General features: G+C 57.3%; 1 protein-coding gene across 2 annotated transcripts in view; it reads right to left on the reverse strand.

Moving 5' to 3' along the window:
- The window catches only part of NHSL2 (NHS like 2), a 215,484-nt gene extending 199,555 nt beyond the window's left edge, over positions 1–15,929 (reverse strand). For both annotated transcript variants that reach the window (XM_045029662.1, XM_045029661.1), the window contains exon 1: positions 15,592–15,929. In XM_045029662.1, coding sequence (XP_044885597.1) covers positions 15,592–15,856 — 265 coding nt within the window. In that variant the 5' untranslated portion in view covers positions 15,857–15,929. The remainder of the gene's footprint in view (positions 1–15,591) is intronic.
- Positions 15,930–16,471: the final 542 nt, after the last annotated feature.

A 16,471-nucleotide genomic window follows, 5' to 3' on the forward strand; every position in this document is an offset into this window, starting at 1 on the left:
AAATGTCTGTAAAGTGCTTTGAGATCACTGGGTAAGCAATGCGAAGTCTCATTACTAAGCAACAGTAAACAGTAACAGTGACAGTAAAAACAAAGTCAGTGTCTTCTTCCTACAGTGGAACCAGCACCTGCCTTTTCGGAGTCTTTGGTTCTGATTAAATGCTTGGCCTTCAGCCGCACAATTCTTTCCTCCTGCACCAATGTATCTATTCTGTCATTTCGGTCTCTTAACTAATGGGCTGAATTCAAGCTCTGCAGTAGAACCCTGCTCTCCCATTCTGTGTTGAACAGTCATGATGGAGTGACAAATGAGACACACAAATGAAATCTTAAGTGCAGTTTCAGAAACACACACATGCACTTCCATTCTGGACCAGGGTAACAAGAGGACTGGATCCCATGGCTAAGAACATGAAATTGCCCAGATCGCTGGAAACGACCTCTGGAATCTCTCTGATCTGCCATATATGGCTGCTAATGGGGAATCCGAATTATGAGAAGGACACAGAGAGCCAAGAGGCCTCACAGGAAAGAGATGGAAGTATCTTTAGGGAAAGTGAAGAAGATAAAGTTTAGTATGAAACTGATCACGTGGAAAAGAGAGGGAGCCCCCTTGTGAAATCTCTGCATGGCTGATAAACAACCTGCTTTTTCACAAGTGCTTGGGGATTGTTGTTTTACAGTTAGAGTTCTGCGCCATCTGAACAGAAACACGCACTGTATAACACCACAGAAATATCTGATTGTTCCCATACAGGATCAGATAAAAACCAGAGGATGTGACAAAAACTGACCACTAGAGATCTCTGGAGATTCTCCCAGAAACTAGAAGTGGAGCAAATGGCTGACTGAGCACGGAACTGAGTGTATGCAGGGCAAGCTGTATGAACTCCCGTCTCTCCTAGAGGTGGTTCTTTCCCGACCCGAGTGAGTGCAAGTGTACATGTGCTGGGAGTGTGGCCAGGAAGCTTAGAGGGCTGCCTGCCTTACTGTATCTACACTGTGCATGGAGGACTTCATTCACCACAGCTGTCAATCAGCAGCTCACACCAGCGCCCCCCTCATGACCCTAGTCCATGCAGGACAGGGCACATACAGTGAGCTTCTAAACTCATTTCCCAAATGTTTCCCCTTTTGGGAATAGTGCACAGGCAGAGCAGAGGTGCACATTGGTGCATCATATGCAAAGATAAAAAGCCAGCTGTTTCAGTCCCCAGTGCATAAAGCCTTCGGTGGGTCACGGTGCAGAGAACAAAGTTCTCCTAAAACCCCATCTGTTGGGGCTGTAGGGCAGAGTGGGGTGCAAAATCTGCTCTCTAGCACAATGGAGCAAAAGCCGAAGGGCATGTTCCTTAGCTGCAAGGGTCCTGCTTCCTAAGAGTTCCAGGAAAATGACTTATCAAATAGATTAAGTGTCCACAGTACATGCCTTGGCATAGTCCTATTGAAATCCCTGGTGCTATTCAAGTGTATCAGAACGTGGCCTAGGGAGATTGTTTCCTGTGTGTTTTGGAAGCAACAAATGTTCCTTCTACTCTGTTTTGAAAAGAGAACCCCTCACTTCCCACCCAGTGCTTCCTCCTCGAGATGGGACACTGGGATATAAAAGCAAGAGGCATACTTTGAAGGCAACTTGCAGACAGCAACACCGTCTTGTGTAAAGCATTTCTGGACGTGCTGGAACTCTCGCCTGTTCCTACTGCACTGCTGGGATGCTAGCAGAGTTACAGGCCGCCTTCCTCCTCTCTGGAAAGCATCCAGCAACTAGATACCAAACGCTTGAGCTTTAGACAAACAAAACTGCCCAAACTAACATCAATAGAAATGTTTCCACGATTGAGGGTTTTTACTGAAATAAAGACAGTGGGAGAGAGGTTGGGATTTCAGTGCTCCCATCGGGTGACATAAATTCCCAGATACCTCAGCATCCTGCCAGAGAGTAGGAAGGAGTTACACCAGATTGACTAGGAACAGCCAGAGAAACTCACCACTCAGATTCCCTCTCCGGGCTGCGTGAAGTATGAAAACCAAGCAAACAGCCTCAGTGGTAAAAGTGACGGAGGGTTTAGAAATTGTGAATGGAGATCGGGGAACGTGCACAGTGACTTGGACCCCTTCCGTTTGAACAGACAAGGAGATTGGACTAGTTCAGATCTATTCTCTTTATCTTGATTGTCAGCCTTAAGAAAGCAATCACTTCACATCTGCAGACAAGGGATATTAACCCCACCCTAAAGAGCAGCAGTTGCCTGGGCCCCACTGTACTTTCTGATTACATCACACACAGGACGTACACAGGGCTTTTATATTACAAGTTTGTTCCAAAAGAAACTCCGCCCCGAGAACCCTGTCTGATGCCCTGGGCGCTGCAACACCACATCTAAAACCACAACAAGGCAGGAGTTAGAGCAGGGGTCTCAAACTCAAATGACCACGAGGGCCACATGAGGGCTAGTTCATTGGGCCGAGGGATGCATCACTGACACCGCCCCCGCTCGCTGCCCCCGGCCCTGCCCCCACTCCACCCCTTCCATGAGGCCCTGCCTCTTCCCACCCCTTCCCTGCCCCCATTCCAACCCCTTTCCTAAAGTCTCCACCCCAACTCCACCCCCTCCCTGCCCCCAGAGAGTGCATGAGGGGTGTGGCGGGGGCTCAGGGCAGGGAGTTGAGGTGCAGCAGGGGGTTGGGGTGCAGGCAGGGGGCTCAGGGTGCAGAAGAGGTGTGGGATGCAGCAGGTGGCTCAGGGCAGGGGATTGGGGTGAGGGGTGCAGCAGGGGGCTCAGGGCAGGGAGTTGGGGTGCAGGAGGGGTGTGGGATGTGGCAGGGGGCTCAGGACAGGGTGTTGGGGTGCAGCAGGGGGTTGAGGTTCAGGCAGGGGGCTCAGGGCAGGATGTTGGAGTGCAGCAGGGGGTTGGGGTTTAGGCAGGGGGCTCAGGGCAGGGGATTAGGGTGCAGAAGGGGTGTGGGATGCAGCAGGGGCCTCAGGGCAGGGGGTTGGGGTGCAGAAGGGGTGTGGGATGCAGCAGGGGGCTCAGGGCACGGGGTTGGGGTGTGGGGTGCAGCAGAGTGCTCAGGGCAAGGGGTTGAGGTGCAGGCAGGGGGCTCAGGTCAGGGAGTGGTGGGCGGGGTGCAGGAGGGCTTTGGGGTGGCAGTGGCGCACACCGGGGCCAGGGCAGGCTGCCGGCCCCGGCTCCGCTCCGGGAAGTAGCTGGAACCATGTCTCTGTGGCCCCTGGTGGAGGGGGACGCAGGGCTCCACACGCTGCTTGCTGCGCCTCTAGGTACCTCCCCCGAAGCTCCCATTGGCTGTGGTTCCCCGTTCCTGGCCAATGGGAGCGGCGGGTGAGTGGTGCCTGGAAGCCAGGGCAACACATGGATGGAGCCCTCTGCTTCTTCCTCCCCTCCCCCCCTGCCCTGGCCGCAGGGACGTGATGCCAGCCACTTCAGGGAGCGGCACGGGGCTCGAGGGGGGCAATCCGCTGTAGTTTGCCCATCCCTGCCTGGAGGTAGGCCGGGGGGGGGCGGGTGCGGGCCGCTTGGCGGGCCGCGGGCCGCATGCGGCCTGCAGGCCACGTGTTTGAGATCCCTGAGTTAGAGCATAAATCCTGTAAAGCAACAGCATTCTCCTCCCTGCCCCCTCGCCCCACTCCTCCCCAGCTATGTGACTCATACAGTGCAACACCCCCAGCACACTCTGCCTTCTCCCCTGAAAGCCACCTTCCCTGCCCCTTCCCCCAACACCTGCTCAAACAGATGGGCTTGGCATTGAGCCAGACAGACCTACAGACTGAGGCTATTTCAGACCCTGGGAGCCGGAGAACTCCAAAGGACGGGACCCTGGCAGAGAGTACTCTGTCTGCAGACCCTGCCTGTTACAAGGGGATCAAGTTCAATGGCCTCTGCTGCTGACAGCACTGCTTGGGGAGGGAGGCAGCTCCACTAGGCAGGTCCCAGGACACCTAGGGCTTCACGGATCAAACCCAGAAACTTAATCTCCAGCCAAAAGCCGGGAGGCAGCCCAGTGAGGATCACGGAGCATTGGTAACACATGCAGCCCTGAGAGGTGCCACATGGCATGAAGGTGCTGCATTCCACACCACTTCAAGGTTGTTGGTGTGATGGAGTAGGGACTGTCTGTGTGGTTGATAGGTGAGAGCAGGGACTGTCTGTGTGGTTGGTAGGTGAGAACCAGGTCTGCAGCTGTAACATGAGCCTGGCCTGGGGGAGGGGAGGTCTCACCTCTGGCTGGGGCTAGACAAAAGGGAAGGGTGGAGTGGATTCAGTCTTCGGTTTGGGAGCTGGGTGGTGGGTTTTCAGGGGGTCCTAGGCTGGGATCCAAGCACCCTGAACCCCCCCCAAAAGGCCAGATTGAGGGGTCCTGGCTCTGAACACAAGCTGGGCTGTATCCTGTGTTCCTGTTGTTCAATAAACCTTCTGTTTTACTGGCTGGCTGAGAGTCACCGTGAGTTCAGGAAGAGGGGTGCAGGGCCAGACTCCCCCACACTCCGTGACAACTGGTGGCAGCGGTGGGATCGACTGCACCCCGTGGATAGCGCTTCCTGCAGTAAGTGACTGGGGAGCAGTAAAACGAAGGGGTGATTAACCCCTGGGAGAGTGTGACCAGAGAGAAGGACTTTGCAGTAACAGGGTCCCCCGGGGGATCGCAGCGAGCGATTCCAGGGGCGGAGGAGTCTGCAGCTCGACCCTGGCAAAGAGGTGGTGACCTCAAGGACTGGCACACTAGGGGTCCCCCTGGAACCCGTGGGGAGCGGCGAGCACCCCGGCCTGCGAGCGGCCAGCAGGAAGATGTATGCCACGCGGCGCAAGTGTGAGCTGGTGGAGCTGTGCAAGCAGAGGGGGCTGCACTGTGGGAAGCTCACCAAGGCCCAGCTGATTGCCCTGCTGGAGAAGAGAGATCGCAGGAATGAACCGGTCCCTGTCTCTGAGGGAAGCAGCCGGGCAGATGCAGCGCAGGCACCAGTGTCTGTCCCCGCTGGGAGTGGTCAGCCGGCCGCTGAGGGCTCCCCGAGACCTCCCACCCCTAGGCCTAGGGGGAGGAGCCGCCCAGCGACTACCGAGGGCACCGTGAACCCCCCGGCCAGCAGGGGATCGTCCCGGCGACGCTCAGCCTCCGTGGAGCGCAGGCGGCTGGACTTGGAGAGAGAGATACAACTGAGAGAGATGGAGGAACGTAAGGAACAGAGGGAATTTGAGGAGAGACAGAGAGAACGTGAGGAGAGACAAAGCCAGCGTGAGCTGGAGGAGAAGCAGAAGCAACGCGAATACGAGGAGAGGGAGAAGCAGAAGCAACGCGAATACGAGGAGAGAGAGAAGGAGCAGCAGCGCAAACATGAGCTGGACCTGGCCCAGCTGAAAAGCAGGGAGGCCCCGGCTGCGGTGAGTGAGGGGGGGCCCAAGCCTACAAAGAGCTTTGATAAGAGCTTCCTGGCCCGGCGTAAGGAGGGGGAGGACATAGACACCTTCCTGACGGCCTTTGAGAATGCCTGCGAGCTGCACAAGGTTGACCCTGCAGACAGGATCCAGTTCCTCACCCCCTTACTGGACTCCAGCGCCGTGGAGGTGTACAGCCGAATGAAAGGGGTGGAGGCAGGGGACTACAACCTGTTCAAAGAGGCCCTGCTCCGCGAGTTTGGGCTGACCCCGGAGATGTACCGGAAGAGGTTCCGGAGTCAACATAAGACCCGGGAGGTCACATACCTCCAACTGGTCAACCGGGCGCAGGGATATGCCCGCAAGTGGATGGCTGGGGCCCAAACTAGAGAGGACCTGCTTGACCTATTCGTACTGGAGCACCTGTATGAGCAGTGCCCGTTGGACCTGAGGCGGTGGGTGATGGACCAGAAGCCGGAGAACCCGCAGCACGCAGGCCGGCTGGCCGACCAATATGTGGACAGTCGGGCAGGGGATGGCAGGGAGGAGTCTCGAGGGAACAGGCCCGCCTCAACGCAGAGAGAGAGTCACCATGGGACCTCCCAGCGGGGCCCTATGGAGAACCCCCACAAAAGGGGAACGTCCAGCGTCAGGTCCACCCGACCCCTTCGAGGGGACCCACGAGACATGGGCTGCTTCCACTGTGGACAACAAGGCCACATACGGGCCCAGTGCCCCAAGTTCAGAGACAGACCGAGCAGACCCAACCCGCAGAGGGTTGACTGGGTAAAGACCCAATCGGAGGAGGGGCAACATGCCCAAGAGAGGGGGGCTGGCAGCGTCCCACCTGGGAAGGAGGGAGGAGGGCCCCAGGTAGCGCCTCTGGGGGGCTGGATGCTCCGGACACAAGGTTCTGCTACAGGGTGGCCACGGGGCTGCCCCTCCGGAACCAGTGCCTGGTTTCCCTGGAGGTGGATGGGAGGAAGGTCACTGGGTACTGGGACACAGGCGCAGAGGTGACGCTGGCCCGGCCCGAGGTGGTGGGCCTAAATCGGATGGTGCCTGATACCTACCTGACCCTGATGGGCATGAGCGGGACCCCATTCAAGGTGCCCGTGGCGAGGGTGCACCTGAAGTGGGGGGTCAAGGAGGGCCCCAAGGATGTGGGGGTACACCCCCATTTGCCCACAGAGGTGCTAATGGGGGGGGGACCTCGAGGCCTGGCCAGGCAATGCCCGGGGTACCCTGATCGTGACCCGTGGTCAGAGTCGGCGCAGGGCACTGCACCCTGACAACGGGGAAAGTACTCTGGCCGAGGTGCAAGACCCTAACCTGGTGGGGAGGGAATGCCCAGAGACACGACCCAGAGAGGCTGCGGCCTCAGACCCAGCCGGGGAGAGAGAGCAGGTCCCCATCCCTGTCCCAGCTGCTGAGTTCCAGGCCGAGGTGCAGAAGGATCCCTCCTTGCAGAAGCCCAGGGACCGGGCTGACCTCAGTGCAGCACAGACCATGAGGAGAGGTTGCAAGGAGAGGTTCCTTTGGGAGAAGGGGTTCCTGTACCGAGAATGGGCTCCCCCCGGGGAAGTGGAGTCATGGGGGATTAGGAGGCAGCTGGTGGTTCCCCAGAAGTTTCGCCACAAGCTCCTGTACCTGGCCCATGACATCCCCCTCGCAGGGCACCAGGGAATCCGGCGCACCAGGCAGAGGCTGCTACAGAACTTTTACTGGCCTGGGGTCTTTACCCATGTCCGGCAGTACTGCCAATCCTGTGACCCCTGCCAGCGGGTGGGGAAGGCCCGGGACAAGGGGAAAGCAGCTCTGAGGCCTTTGCCCATCATAGAAGAACCTTTCCAGAAGGTGGCCATGGACATGGTGGGACCTCTCAGCAAGGCGACCCGGTCAGGGAAGAAATACATCTTGGTGGTGGTAGATTTCGCCACTCGATACCCCGAGGCGGTGGCCTTGTCCTCTACCGAAGCAGACACCGTGGCGGATGCGCTGCTGACCATTTTCAGCCGGGTGGGGTTCCCCCAGGATGTCTTAACGGACCAGGGGTCCAACTTCATGTCGAAGCTGCTCCAGTCCCTGTGGGAAAAATGTGGGGTCCGACCCAGCTGGGCCTCAGCGTACCACCCCCAGACCAACGGGCTGGTGGAGAGGTTCAACGGGACGCTAAAGATGATGCTAAAAACATTCATGCACCAGCACCCACAGGACTGGGACAAGTACTTACCTCACCTGCTGTTTGCATACAGGGAGGTACCCCAGGAGTCTACTGGGTTTTCGCCTTTCGAACTGTTATATGGAAGGCGGGTAAGGGGGCCCCTGGACCTGATGAGAGACGAATGGGAGGGGAAGGCCGCTCCCGATGGAGAGTCGGTGGTGGAGTATGTCCTGACCTTCCGGGAAAGACTTACCGAGCTCATGGGCCTGGCCAGGGAGAATCTGGCCCGAGCCCAGAGGAAGCAGAAGGTCTGGTACGACCGCACGGCGCGGGCCCGCGCCTTCGCCAACGGGGACCAAGTGATGGTTCTCATCCCCGTGAGGAAAAACAAACTCCAGGCTGCCTGGGAAGGGCCCTTCAAGGTTGTCAAGCAACTAAATGAGGTAAACTATGTGGTGGAGCTGTCGAACCGGGCTCATCACCGCCGGGTGTACCATGTGAATATGATGAAGCCATATTATGACCGGGGGAATATGGTGTTGGCCGTGTGTGGGCACTGGGAGGAGCCGGGGGATGACCCTCTAGTGGATCTATTCCCAGGGACAAAGGCTGGTTCCCCCCTGGAGGCGATTCCCCTCTCTGATCAGCTGACCCCGGCCCAGCATGCTGAGATCAGAGGGGTGCTGCAACTGTACCGACAGTTGTTTTCCAACCAGCCTGGGCGCACTAATTTGACTGTCCACCGGGTGGAGACTGGGGCACACACCCCAATACGATGCTCCCCTTTTCGGGTTACCGGGAAGACTGCCCAGGACCTGGAAAGGGAGGTCAGGGACATGCTGGCTTTAGGGGTGATCCAGCCATCCGCCAGCCCCTGGGCCTCCCCAGTGGTGCTGGTCCCCAAGAAGGACGGGTCGATCCGGTTCTGCATGAACTATCGAAAGCTCAATGCCATCACCGTATCTGATGCCTACCCCATGCCAAGGCCTGACGAGCTCCTGGACAAGCTGGGAGGCGCTCGGTACCTCACCACCATGGATCTTACAAAGGGCTACTGGCAAGTGCCGCTGGACGCAGATGCCAGGCTGAAATCGGCCTTCATCATCCCCCTGGGGCTCTATGAGTTTCTGACCCTGCCCTTCGGCCTCAAGGGAGTGCCGGCCACCTTCCAGCGCCTGGTGGATCAGCTACTGAGGGGGATGGAGAGTTTTGCTGTGGCGTATATTGATGACATCTGCGTCTTCAGCCAGACCTGGGAGGATCACGTGTTCCAGGTTGGACAAGTGCTGGACCGACTCTGGGAGGCTGGACTGACCGTAAAGGCGGAGAAGTGCAAGGTGGGGATGGCTGAAGTATCTTACCTGGGCCATCGGGTGGGGAGCGGCTGCCTAAAGCCGGAACCGGCCAAGGTGGAGGTGATCAGAGACTGGCCCGCTCCCCAGACCAAAAAGCAGGTCCAGGCCTTTATTGGGATGGCGGGGTACTATCGGAGGTTCGTGCCCCACTTTAGTGCCATAGCCGCCCCCATCACTGAGCTGTGCAAGAAGGGTAAGCCAGACAAGGTGGTCTGGACCGAGCAGTGCCAGGAGGCTCTCCAGGCACTGAAGGAGGCTCTGCTCAAAGGCCCAGTTCTGACAAACCCAAACTTTGACAAGCCCTTTATGGTGTTTACCGACGCCTCAGACACGGGCCTGGGGGCGGTGTTGATGCAGGAAGATGAAAAGGGGGAGAGACACCCCATCGTGTACCTGAGCAAGAAGTTGCTACCCTGGGAGCAGAACTACGCGGCCATTGAGAAGGAATGCCTGGCCATGGTGTGGGCCCTGAAGAAACTGGAGCCATATCTCTTTGGGCGCCACTTCACCGTGTACACCGACCACTCTCCCCTGACCTGGCTGCACCAGATGAAAGGAGCCAACACCAAGCTCCTGAGGTGGAGCCTGCTCCTGCAGGACTATGACATGGACGTGGTCCACGTGAAGGGAAGTGCCAACCTGATAGCGGATGCGCTGTCCCGGAGAGGAGGCCCTGAACTTCCCCAGGTCACTGGGCAAAGTGACCCCACTCAGTTCAGTCTCGGAGGGGGGAGAGGTGTGATGGAGTAGGTACTGTCTGTGTGGTTGATAGGTGAGAGCAGGGACTGTCTGTGTGGTTGGTAGGTGAGAACCAGGTCTGCAGCTGTAACATGAGCCTGGCCTGGGGGAGGGGAGGTCTCACCTCTGGCTGGGGCTAGACAAAAGGGAAGGGTGGAGTGGATTCAATCTTCGGTTTGGGAGCTGGGTGGTGGGTTTTCAGGGGGTCCTAGGCTGGGATCCAAGCACCCTGAACCCCCCCCGAAAGGCCAGATTGAGGGGTCCTGGCTCTGAACACAAGCTGGGCTGTATCCTGTGTTCCTGTTGTTCAATAAACCTTCTGTTTTACTGGCTGGCTGAGAGTCACCGTGAGTTCAGGAAGAGGGGTGCAGGGCCGGACTCCCCCACACTCCGTGACAGTTGGATTGACCCCAAATGCAGCCACACTCAGAAGCATGAGGAGAGATTAATAAAACTGGGAATTTTCAGCTTGGAAAAGAGATGACTAAGGGTGGATATGATAGAGGTCTATAAAATCATGACTGGTGTGGGGAAAGTAAATAAGGAAGTGTTATTTACTCCTTCTCATAACACAAGAAATAGAGGCCACCAAATTCAATTAATAGGCAGCAGGTTTAAAACAAACAAAAGGAAGTATTTTTTCACAAAATGCACAGTCAACCTGTGGAACTCCTTGCCAGAGGATGTTGTGAAGGTCAAGACTATAACAGGGTTCAAAAAAGAACTAGATACATTAATGGAGGATAGGTCCATCAATGGCTATTATCCAGGATAGGCAGAGATGGTGTCCCTAGTCTCTGTTTGCCAGAAGCTGGGAATGGGCGACGGTATGGATCACTTGATGATTACCTGTTCTTTTCATTCCCTCTGGGGCACCTGGCATTGGCCATTGTTGGAAAACAGGATACTGGGCTAGATGGACCTTTGGTCTGACCCAGTATGGCTGTTCTTATGTTCTAAGAATTGCACTAATCCGTCCCCAGGTGATAAAGGTCTGGGTCATGGGAGCAAGGCCCATCCATGAGAAATGGTCGCAACCTCCTGGAGGGACACAGGTGGTATAAGCCGAACTGGTCATGGCTACAACAATGATCATCCACCAGCAGGAGAGGATCCACCACCATGCACGCATGTATGCAGAAAGTGACATCACACCTATGCTTGCAAGTGGCTTGGCCTCATGACTGACACGCTGTGCGATTCTGACTTGGAGCGGCGGTGACTTGATGCTGACTGCAAAGCCAAGTGTGGTGATCAGAGCCAATCCAGAGACAGCCCGGTCATGACTCTACCCACCGTCTAAATATTCACCCCCAGAACTAGTGAGGGACAGAGCCACACACATACAGCTGCCAGCCCTCCTCCTCTCTCTCCAGTTTCCCACAGCCCTGCCTGCTTCCCTGCTCCTCGCCCCAGTGAATGAGAGCCTAGTCAATGATCTCCCTGGTCCTCCTGCAGGGAGGGACACAGCAGCAGGCGCATACTCCCCAGGCGCCTTCCCTCTCTTGTCAGGCAGCTCTCCAGTACGACACTGGCAACCTCCACACCCAGCATCCCTACCCCCAACCGCTGAGGCTGCTCCAAGCCGGTCACCTGCCTTTACAGGAAGAAATTTTAAAAATAATCTTTTGGTTGGATGTGGCTGTTTTATGCTGATGCTGACAGGCTCCAGCACCACAGTCTGAATCTCCTCTGGCCCAAGCTGGGTTAGACTGCTAAACTCACAGGGCATCCTCTGCTCACCCTTGCCAGCTGGGGTCAATCTCACCTGGTTGGCTGGAATTAAATGCAGCATATCACAGTTTTGATGCAAGAAATACTCAGTGAAATTCTCTGACCTGTGTTATGCAGGACATCAGATTAGATGACCATAATGGCCCTTAGCCTTAAAATCTATTAATCTATCAACACTTTGCCTCAGAGTTTGTACCCGAGATGAAGGATTTTTGGCCTTTGTCTCTGCTTGCCCTAGTAGCTTTTTTAATTATCACACTAGTGTCTGCAACACAAACGTGTCTCAAAGGCCAACTCTGAAAACTTTGGTTTGCTCTCTGCATACAGGAAACAAGCTGCAGGATCCTGGCAGCTACTTCCCCTGGCTCCATGCAGAGCGCTCCAACTTAGCAACAAACAGCACATGCAAGAGAATGCGGAAAACACAAGATGCACAACCTTTGCCAAAGGGCCTGATGAAAGTGCAGAGTCTGCAGAGGGAATGCGCTTGACACAATTTTAATAAGTATTTTCAAAGAAACCTTTACAAGCAAATCTTAAATGAGCGTATTTAAACTCCTCCAAAACACACTGCCCATTTCTGCCCCAAATGCAGACATTTGTGCCAAAACTTAGCATTTGAAAGTGAAAATAAAAGCACTACAAAAACAAACCTGCCAGTACAGCTCCAATGCAGAGGTGATCAGATGGGGGCACAAAGAACAAGGAGGATACAACTTTTCATTTTAAGCAGCAGCACAAGACTCCAGCAAAAATCCATCCTCCTTAGTAGAAGAGAGCCCTTAGCTCAGGCCTGCACAACTCGTAAAGTGGCGAGGGCCATATTACTTCAAAGAAAACAGCTGAGGGCCGAAACCCCCCCAGCCCCGCCGAACCCCCCCCCCCATCACCGCTGGACCTCCCCGCAGCGTCACCTAGCTCCCCTGAAACACAACTCCACCCCAGCACTGCCCGGCCCCTGGAAACAACCCCACTCCCAGTGCTGCCAAAACCCTCCCCCGTGGAAACAAATCCTCCTTCCCTAGTGCCGCCCCACCGAAACAGTGGTATTGAACCTTGGTAATATCTTATAGCGGGCCCCTAAGGTAGTATAATTAAAGTAAAATAAAACTGTCTTTTTGCTAGAAGTAGAATAAGATCTTCCCGTCACTTTGTAATCAATTGCCCTGTTGAATGAATGAGGTGTGAATGTGGAAGGCGTGGAAGGCAGCACCTCCAGACAACTGGAACCCTTGGAGAGGGGATGGGAGCCAGACCAGATCAGTAGAACAGGTCAGCCACTGAATCACCACTCGCCTCCTCAGCTCCCCTCCCCCGCCGCCGGCTCACCTGCCCCCCTGCTCGCCTCCTCAGCCCCGCCCCCCTGCTCGCCTCCTCACCCCCAGCCACTGCCGGTCTGCTCGCCTCCTCAGCTGCCTCCTCACCCACCACCGGCTCACCTGCCCCCCAACCACTGCCTGCCCGCTTGCCTCCTCAGCCCCCCCCGCTCACCTACTCACCCCCCCTGGCTCACCTGCCCCCCCGCCTACTCACCTCCTGCCACTGCCCACCCACTCGCCTCCTCAGCCCCCCTCTCTCACTCGCTGCTTGCCTACTCACCCCCCGTGGGCCGCACAGTGAGCCCACGCGGGCCGCATGTGGTCCCCAGGCCACATGTTGTGCAGGCCTGCCTTAGCTAAAGGTTGAATACCTAAAGATGGACACACCTTAGGGAGTCTTTAAAGAGAGTGATTTAGATTGGGCTTTGTCTATGGGAGAAGTTTACCTCCATATCCCACACGAGGGCTTTGGGACAACCCAGGAAGTAACCTGCCCCACAAAATCCAGCCCAGGCTTTACGCTGCACCCAGTGCATGGCAGGACAGGGCTGCATGGATGCCCAGCAGTGCAGACAGAGCATTAACATTCAGGCCATGTTGGCTACACTTGCAAATTTGCAGCGCTGCAGCAGGGTGTGAAAACACACCCTCTCCAGTGCTGCAAATTGCGGCGCTGCAAAGCGCCAGTGTGGTCAAAGCCCATTATTCCCCACAGGGAGGTGGAGTACGGACAGCGCTGGGAGAACTCTCTCCCAGCGCTGGCGCTTTGACTACACTTAGCGCTTTGAAGTGCAAGTGTAGCCATAGCCTCAGAGCTACACTGTGGAGTCACTAGCAGTGCTTTGATCTAAGGAGCTCCCTGTACTGCGTTCATTTGACCAGCAGCCTGGAAAATACCCAGTGTTTGGACAACTGTCAAAGAAAGGCAGGATTCAGGCTACTGTCCTCAGCCTGCCCCCCACTAGGCCTTGCTCCTGCACCGGGTGAGATGTGCCCAGGGTCTTGGGTATGTTACGTGGCAAGACAGGTGCCAGATAGTGCCAGAACGCCTACGTGTCTCCCTCTTCCATGTAGCGAGACACTTGACATCACGTGAAGGCAGGTTGGGGACTGGATTTGGCGGGCGTAAGCCAAGCCGTGAATCGGAATCGTCAGTGTAAGTGTAGCAGTCACTCAATGGTGTTGCCAGCATGATGGATGGGTGCCAGGTGCTAGTGTGAGAGGCAGGCACAAAGTCTGAGGCATAGCGTGTACCTGGGCAAGGCCCAACGCAGCTCCACTGCCGGTGGGGAAAGAGCAGATGGGGCTTTGCAGGCCCTGCCCCTCCTGGGGATGAGCGGCGGGTGTCCTGCCAATCTCCCAGAACAGGGTGCGTGGGTGTTCTGGGCATGTGCCAGTGTGACAGAGCACACAGCGGATCTACATGGCCACCGACACACTAACAGAGAAACACTGGGCCGTACCCACTGCTCGCTCTGCTCCCAGCACCAGCAGCTTTGCCTGATTGCACAGGCTAGGATGCCCCAGGGCTGTCTTGGGCAATGCTCTGTCACTGTACTCAGATTTTACTAGGGCTACGCTTGAGTCCTCAGGCGATTTCCTTCCCAGCGGGGCTGAACCGGGGGCTAAGGGTCCAGTCCTGCCCCCACATAAATCATGGGGAGTTTTGCTACCTCCAGCACTGCCACTTCCTCTGCTCAAAAAACACCCATCAACACCCCTCATAAACAAGCCCCCCACCCCGACTGCAGTAGAGCTTTCACTACAAAAAGGGGAAGGGTGAGAGACACAACTAAGCCCATTAGAGACTTTGCTATTGCTACTGACGCAGAAGGTGCTCAGGTACAACAGCAGGGGTGGGCAAACTATGGCATGGGGGCTGCATCCGGCCCTTCAGACCTCTTAATCTGGCCCTCGAGCTCCAGGCAGGGAGTGGGATCGGGCGCTTGCCCCGCTCTGCGCGTGCCATGGCTCTGTGAGGCTCCCAGAAGCAGCAGCATGTTGTCCCAGGTAAATTCTTAGGAGAATCAGATAGAGACTTCAAGGAGCCCATTCCCCACAGGATAGCTGCCCATGGCAGCTCAGCAGGGATCTAGTTAGTATACAGAAATAATCATAAAACCAGTTCCAGATGGAGGTGACATCAGGAGTAGCCCCTTCCTGGAGATCTGAACTGGATTGTGCAGTTGCTTTTAGCCACACCAGACAGTTCCAGTTTTTACATTAATCCCTTTACAAATTAAGGCAGGTTAAAAAATCTCGAAGCCACCAGAACATGGCAGCTTTGCGCCAACAGAGACTATGGGTGAAGCCAGGACCGGCCCAGGAAGCCTCACAAAGGGCTAAGTGCCAAGGCCCTGAGTGCTAGGTCTAGGGGACAAATGACAACCAGCCCCTCTCCAGGAGGCCACAGGTGTTCCCGCCATGCTGCATACAGCCGTACCCCTTCGGACCCAGGCACACCCCTGCATCACCTCCTACCCCGTGCCCAGCACCACCAGGGCTCAGCCATGCCCACGAGTCTTGCGTTCAGGGCAGCCACACGGCAGCCCGGGGAACCTTCGGAGAATGGCCCCTTGACAGCAGATGTGTGGACCCAGGAGGGTTCCGCACTCCAAGGGGTAGAAGAGAGTGACAGAGCTGGGACACGAGCTGGCGGCAGCTCTGCCCGGCCAAGCTGGAAGAGAGACTCATTCCTCGGCCGAAGGAGAACCGAGGGGCGGCGGACGCGGAGGACAGGGAGAGGAGAGGGGAAGTTGCTTTAAAGGGAAACAGCTCCCGAGAGAGAGGAGGAAAGGCGAGGAGGGCTCGGGTCCGGGACGGTGGCCGGGGAGGGACTGTCGGAGGGCTGGGGAGGAGGGCGGGGGGCGCAGGAGCCTCTCGGTCTCTTACCTGGCGCTCGGGGATGAGGGCGCCCGTGCAGCAGCCCCTGCAGACGGCTCATGCGCTGGCGCAGCCGGCCGGCCCGGCGCCCCAGCGCCAGCAGGTGCCCCTCGATCTCGCCGAGCAGCGCCAGCGAGTGGCCGCACAGGTCGGCGAGCTGGCGGAGCAGGGTGAGCGAGGCCAGGCTGCAGACGTCCCGCAGCTCGGCCAGTTGCAGCGCGGCGCGCCTGGGGCAGAGACTGCGGGGCAGCACCGTGCGCCGGTAGAACGGCATGGTCGGGGCGCCGAAGCCCAGCGCAGCGCAGCACCCTGCCTGGCCCAGCCTCTGCGCGGCGTCCTGCGCTGCCTCTGCGCGCAGCGCGGAGTCCAGGCTGCTCCGGCCGGCGGGGCTTCCCCGAGCCAACCTCGCGGCGAGGGAGGGGTGTGGGCTGGCTGTAACGCCGGGCCTGCCAGGCCGCTCCCTCCCCCGGCGCCGGGCGCGGGGATACTTGGAGGCGCGGGGCCAGGGAGCCCCTGTGCCCCGGGGGATGGGTGGGTGTTTGTGCCGCTCTTTGAGATCTGCGGAGACATGAGTGCTGTGCCCCCTGCGCCCGGCCCAGCCCTGAGGTGGATGAGGCGCTTCCCAGCCTGGGACGGAGGCAAATGCCCGATCATGCAAGCCCCTGCCGCAGCAGCACTCCCTCCCATGGAGCTCAAGCCAGCGAGGCTCCCCGGCTGTGCAAGTGCCTTCAGGATCGGGCCCTCAATAGGCAACTATCCTGCCCAGGGACGCAGCAGGCAGTGGCCCATCTTGCAGGGGAAATTTGCTTTACCAGGGCTTGACCCAGATGGCTGTCCCTGTTCCCTCCTTCAGCCCCCTCTCTCTCCAGAGCCCCATACCTTGGTTCTA

The sequence above is a fragment of the Mauremys mutica genome, chromosome 9 (assembly GCF_020497125.1).
Source record: "Mauremys mutica isolate MM-2020 ecotype Southern chromosome 9, ASM2049712v1, whole genome shotgun sequence".
Classification (NCBI taxonomy): domain Eukaryota; kingdom Metazoa; phylum Chordata; order Testudines; family Geoemydidae; genus Mauremys; species Mauremys mutica.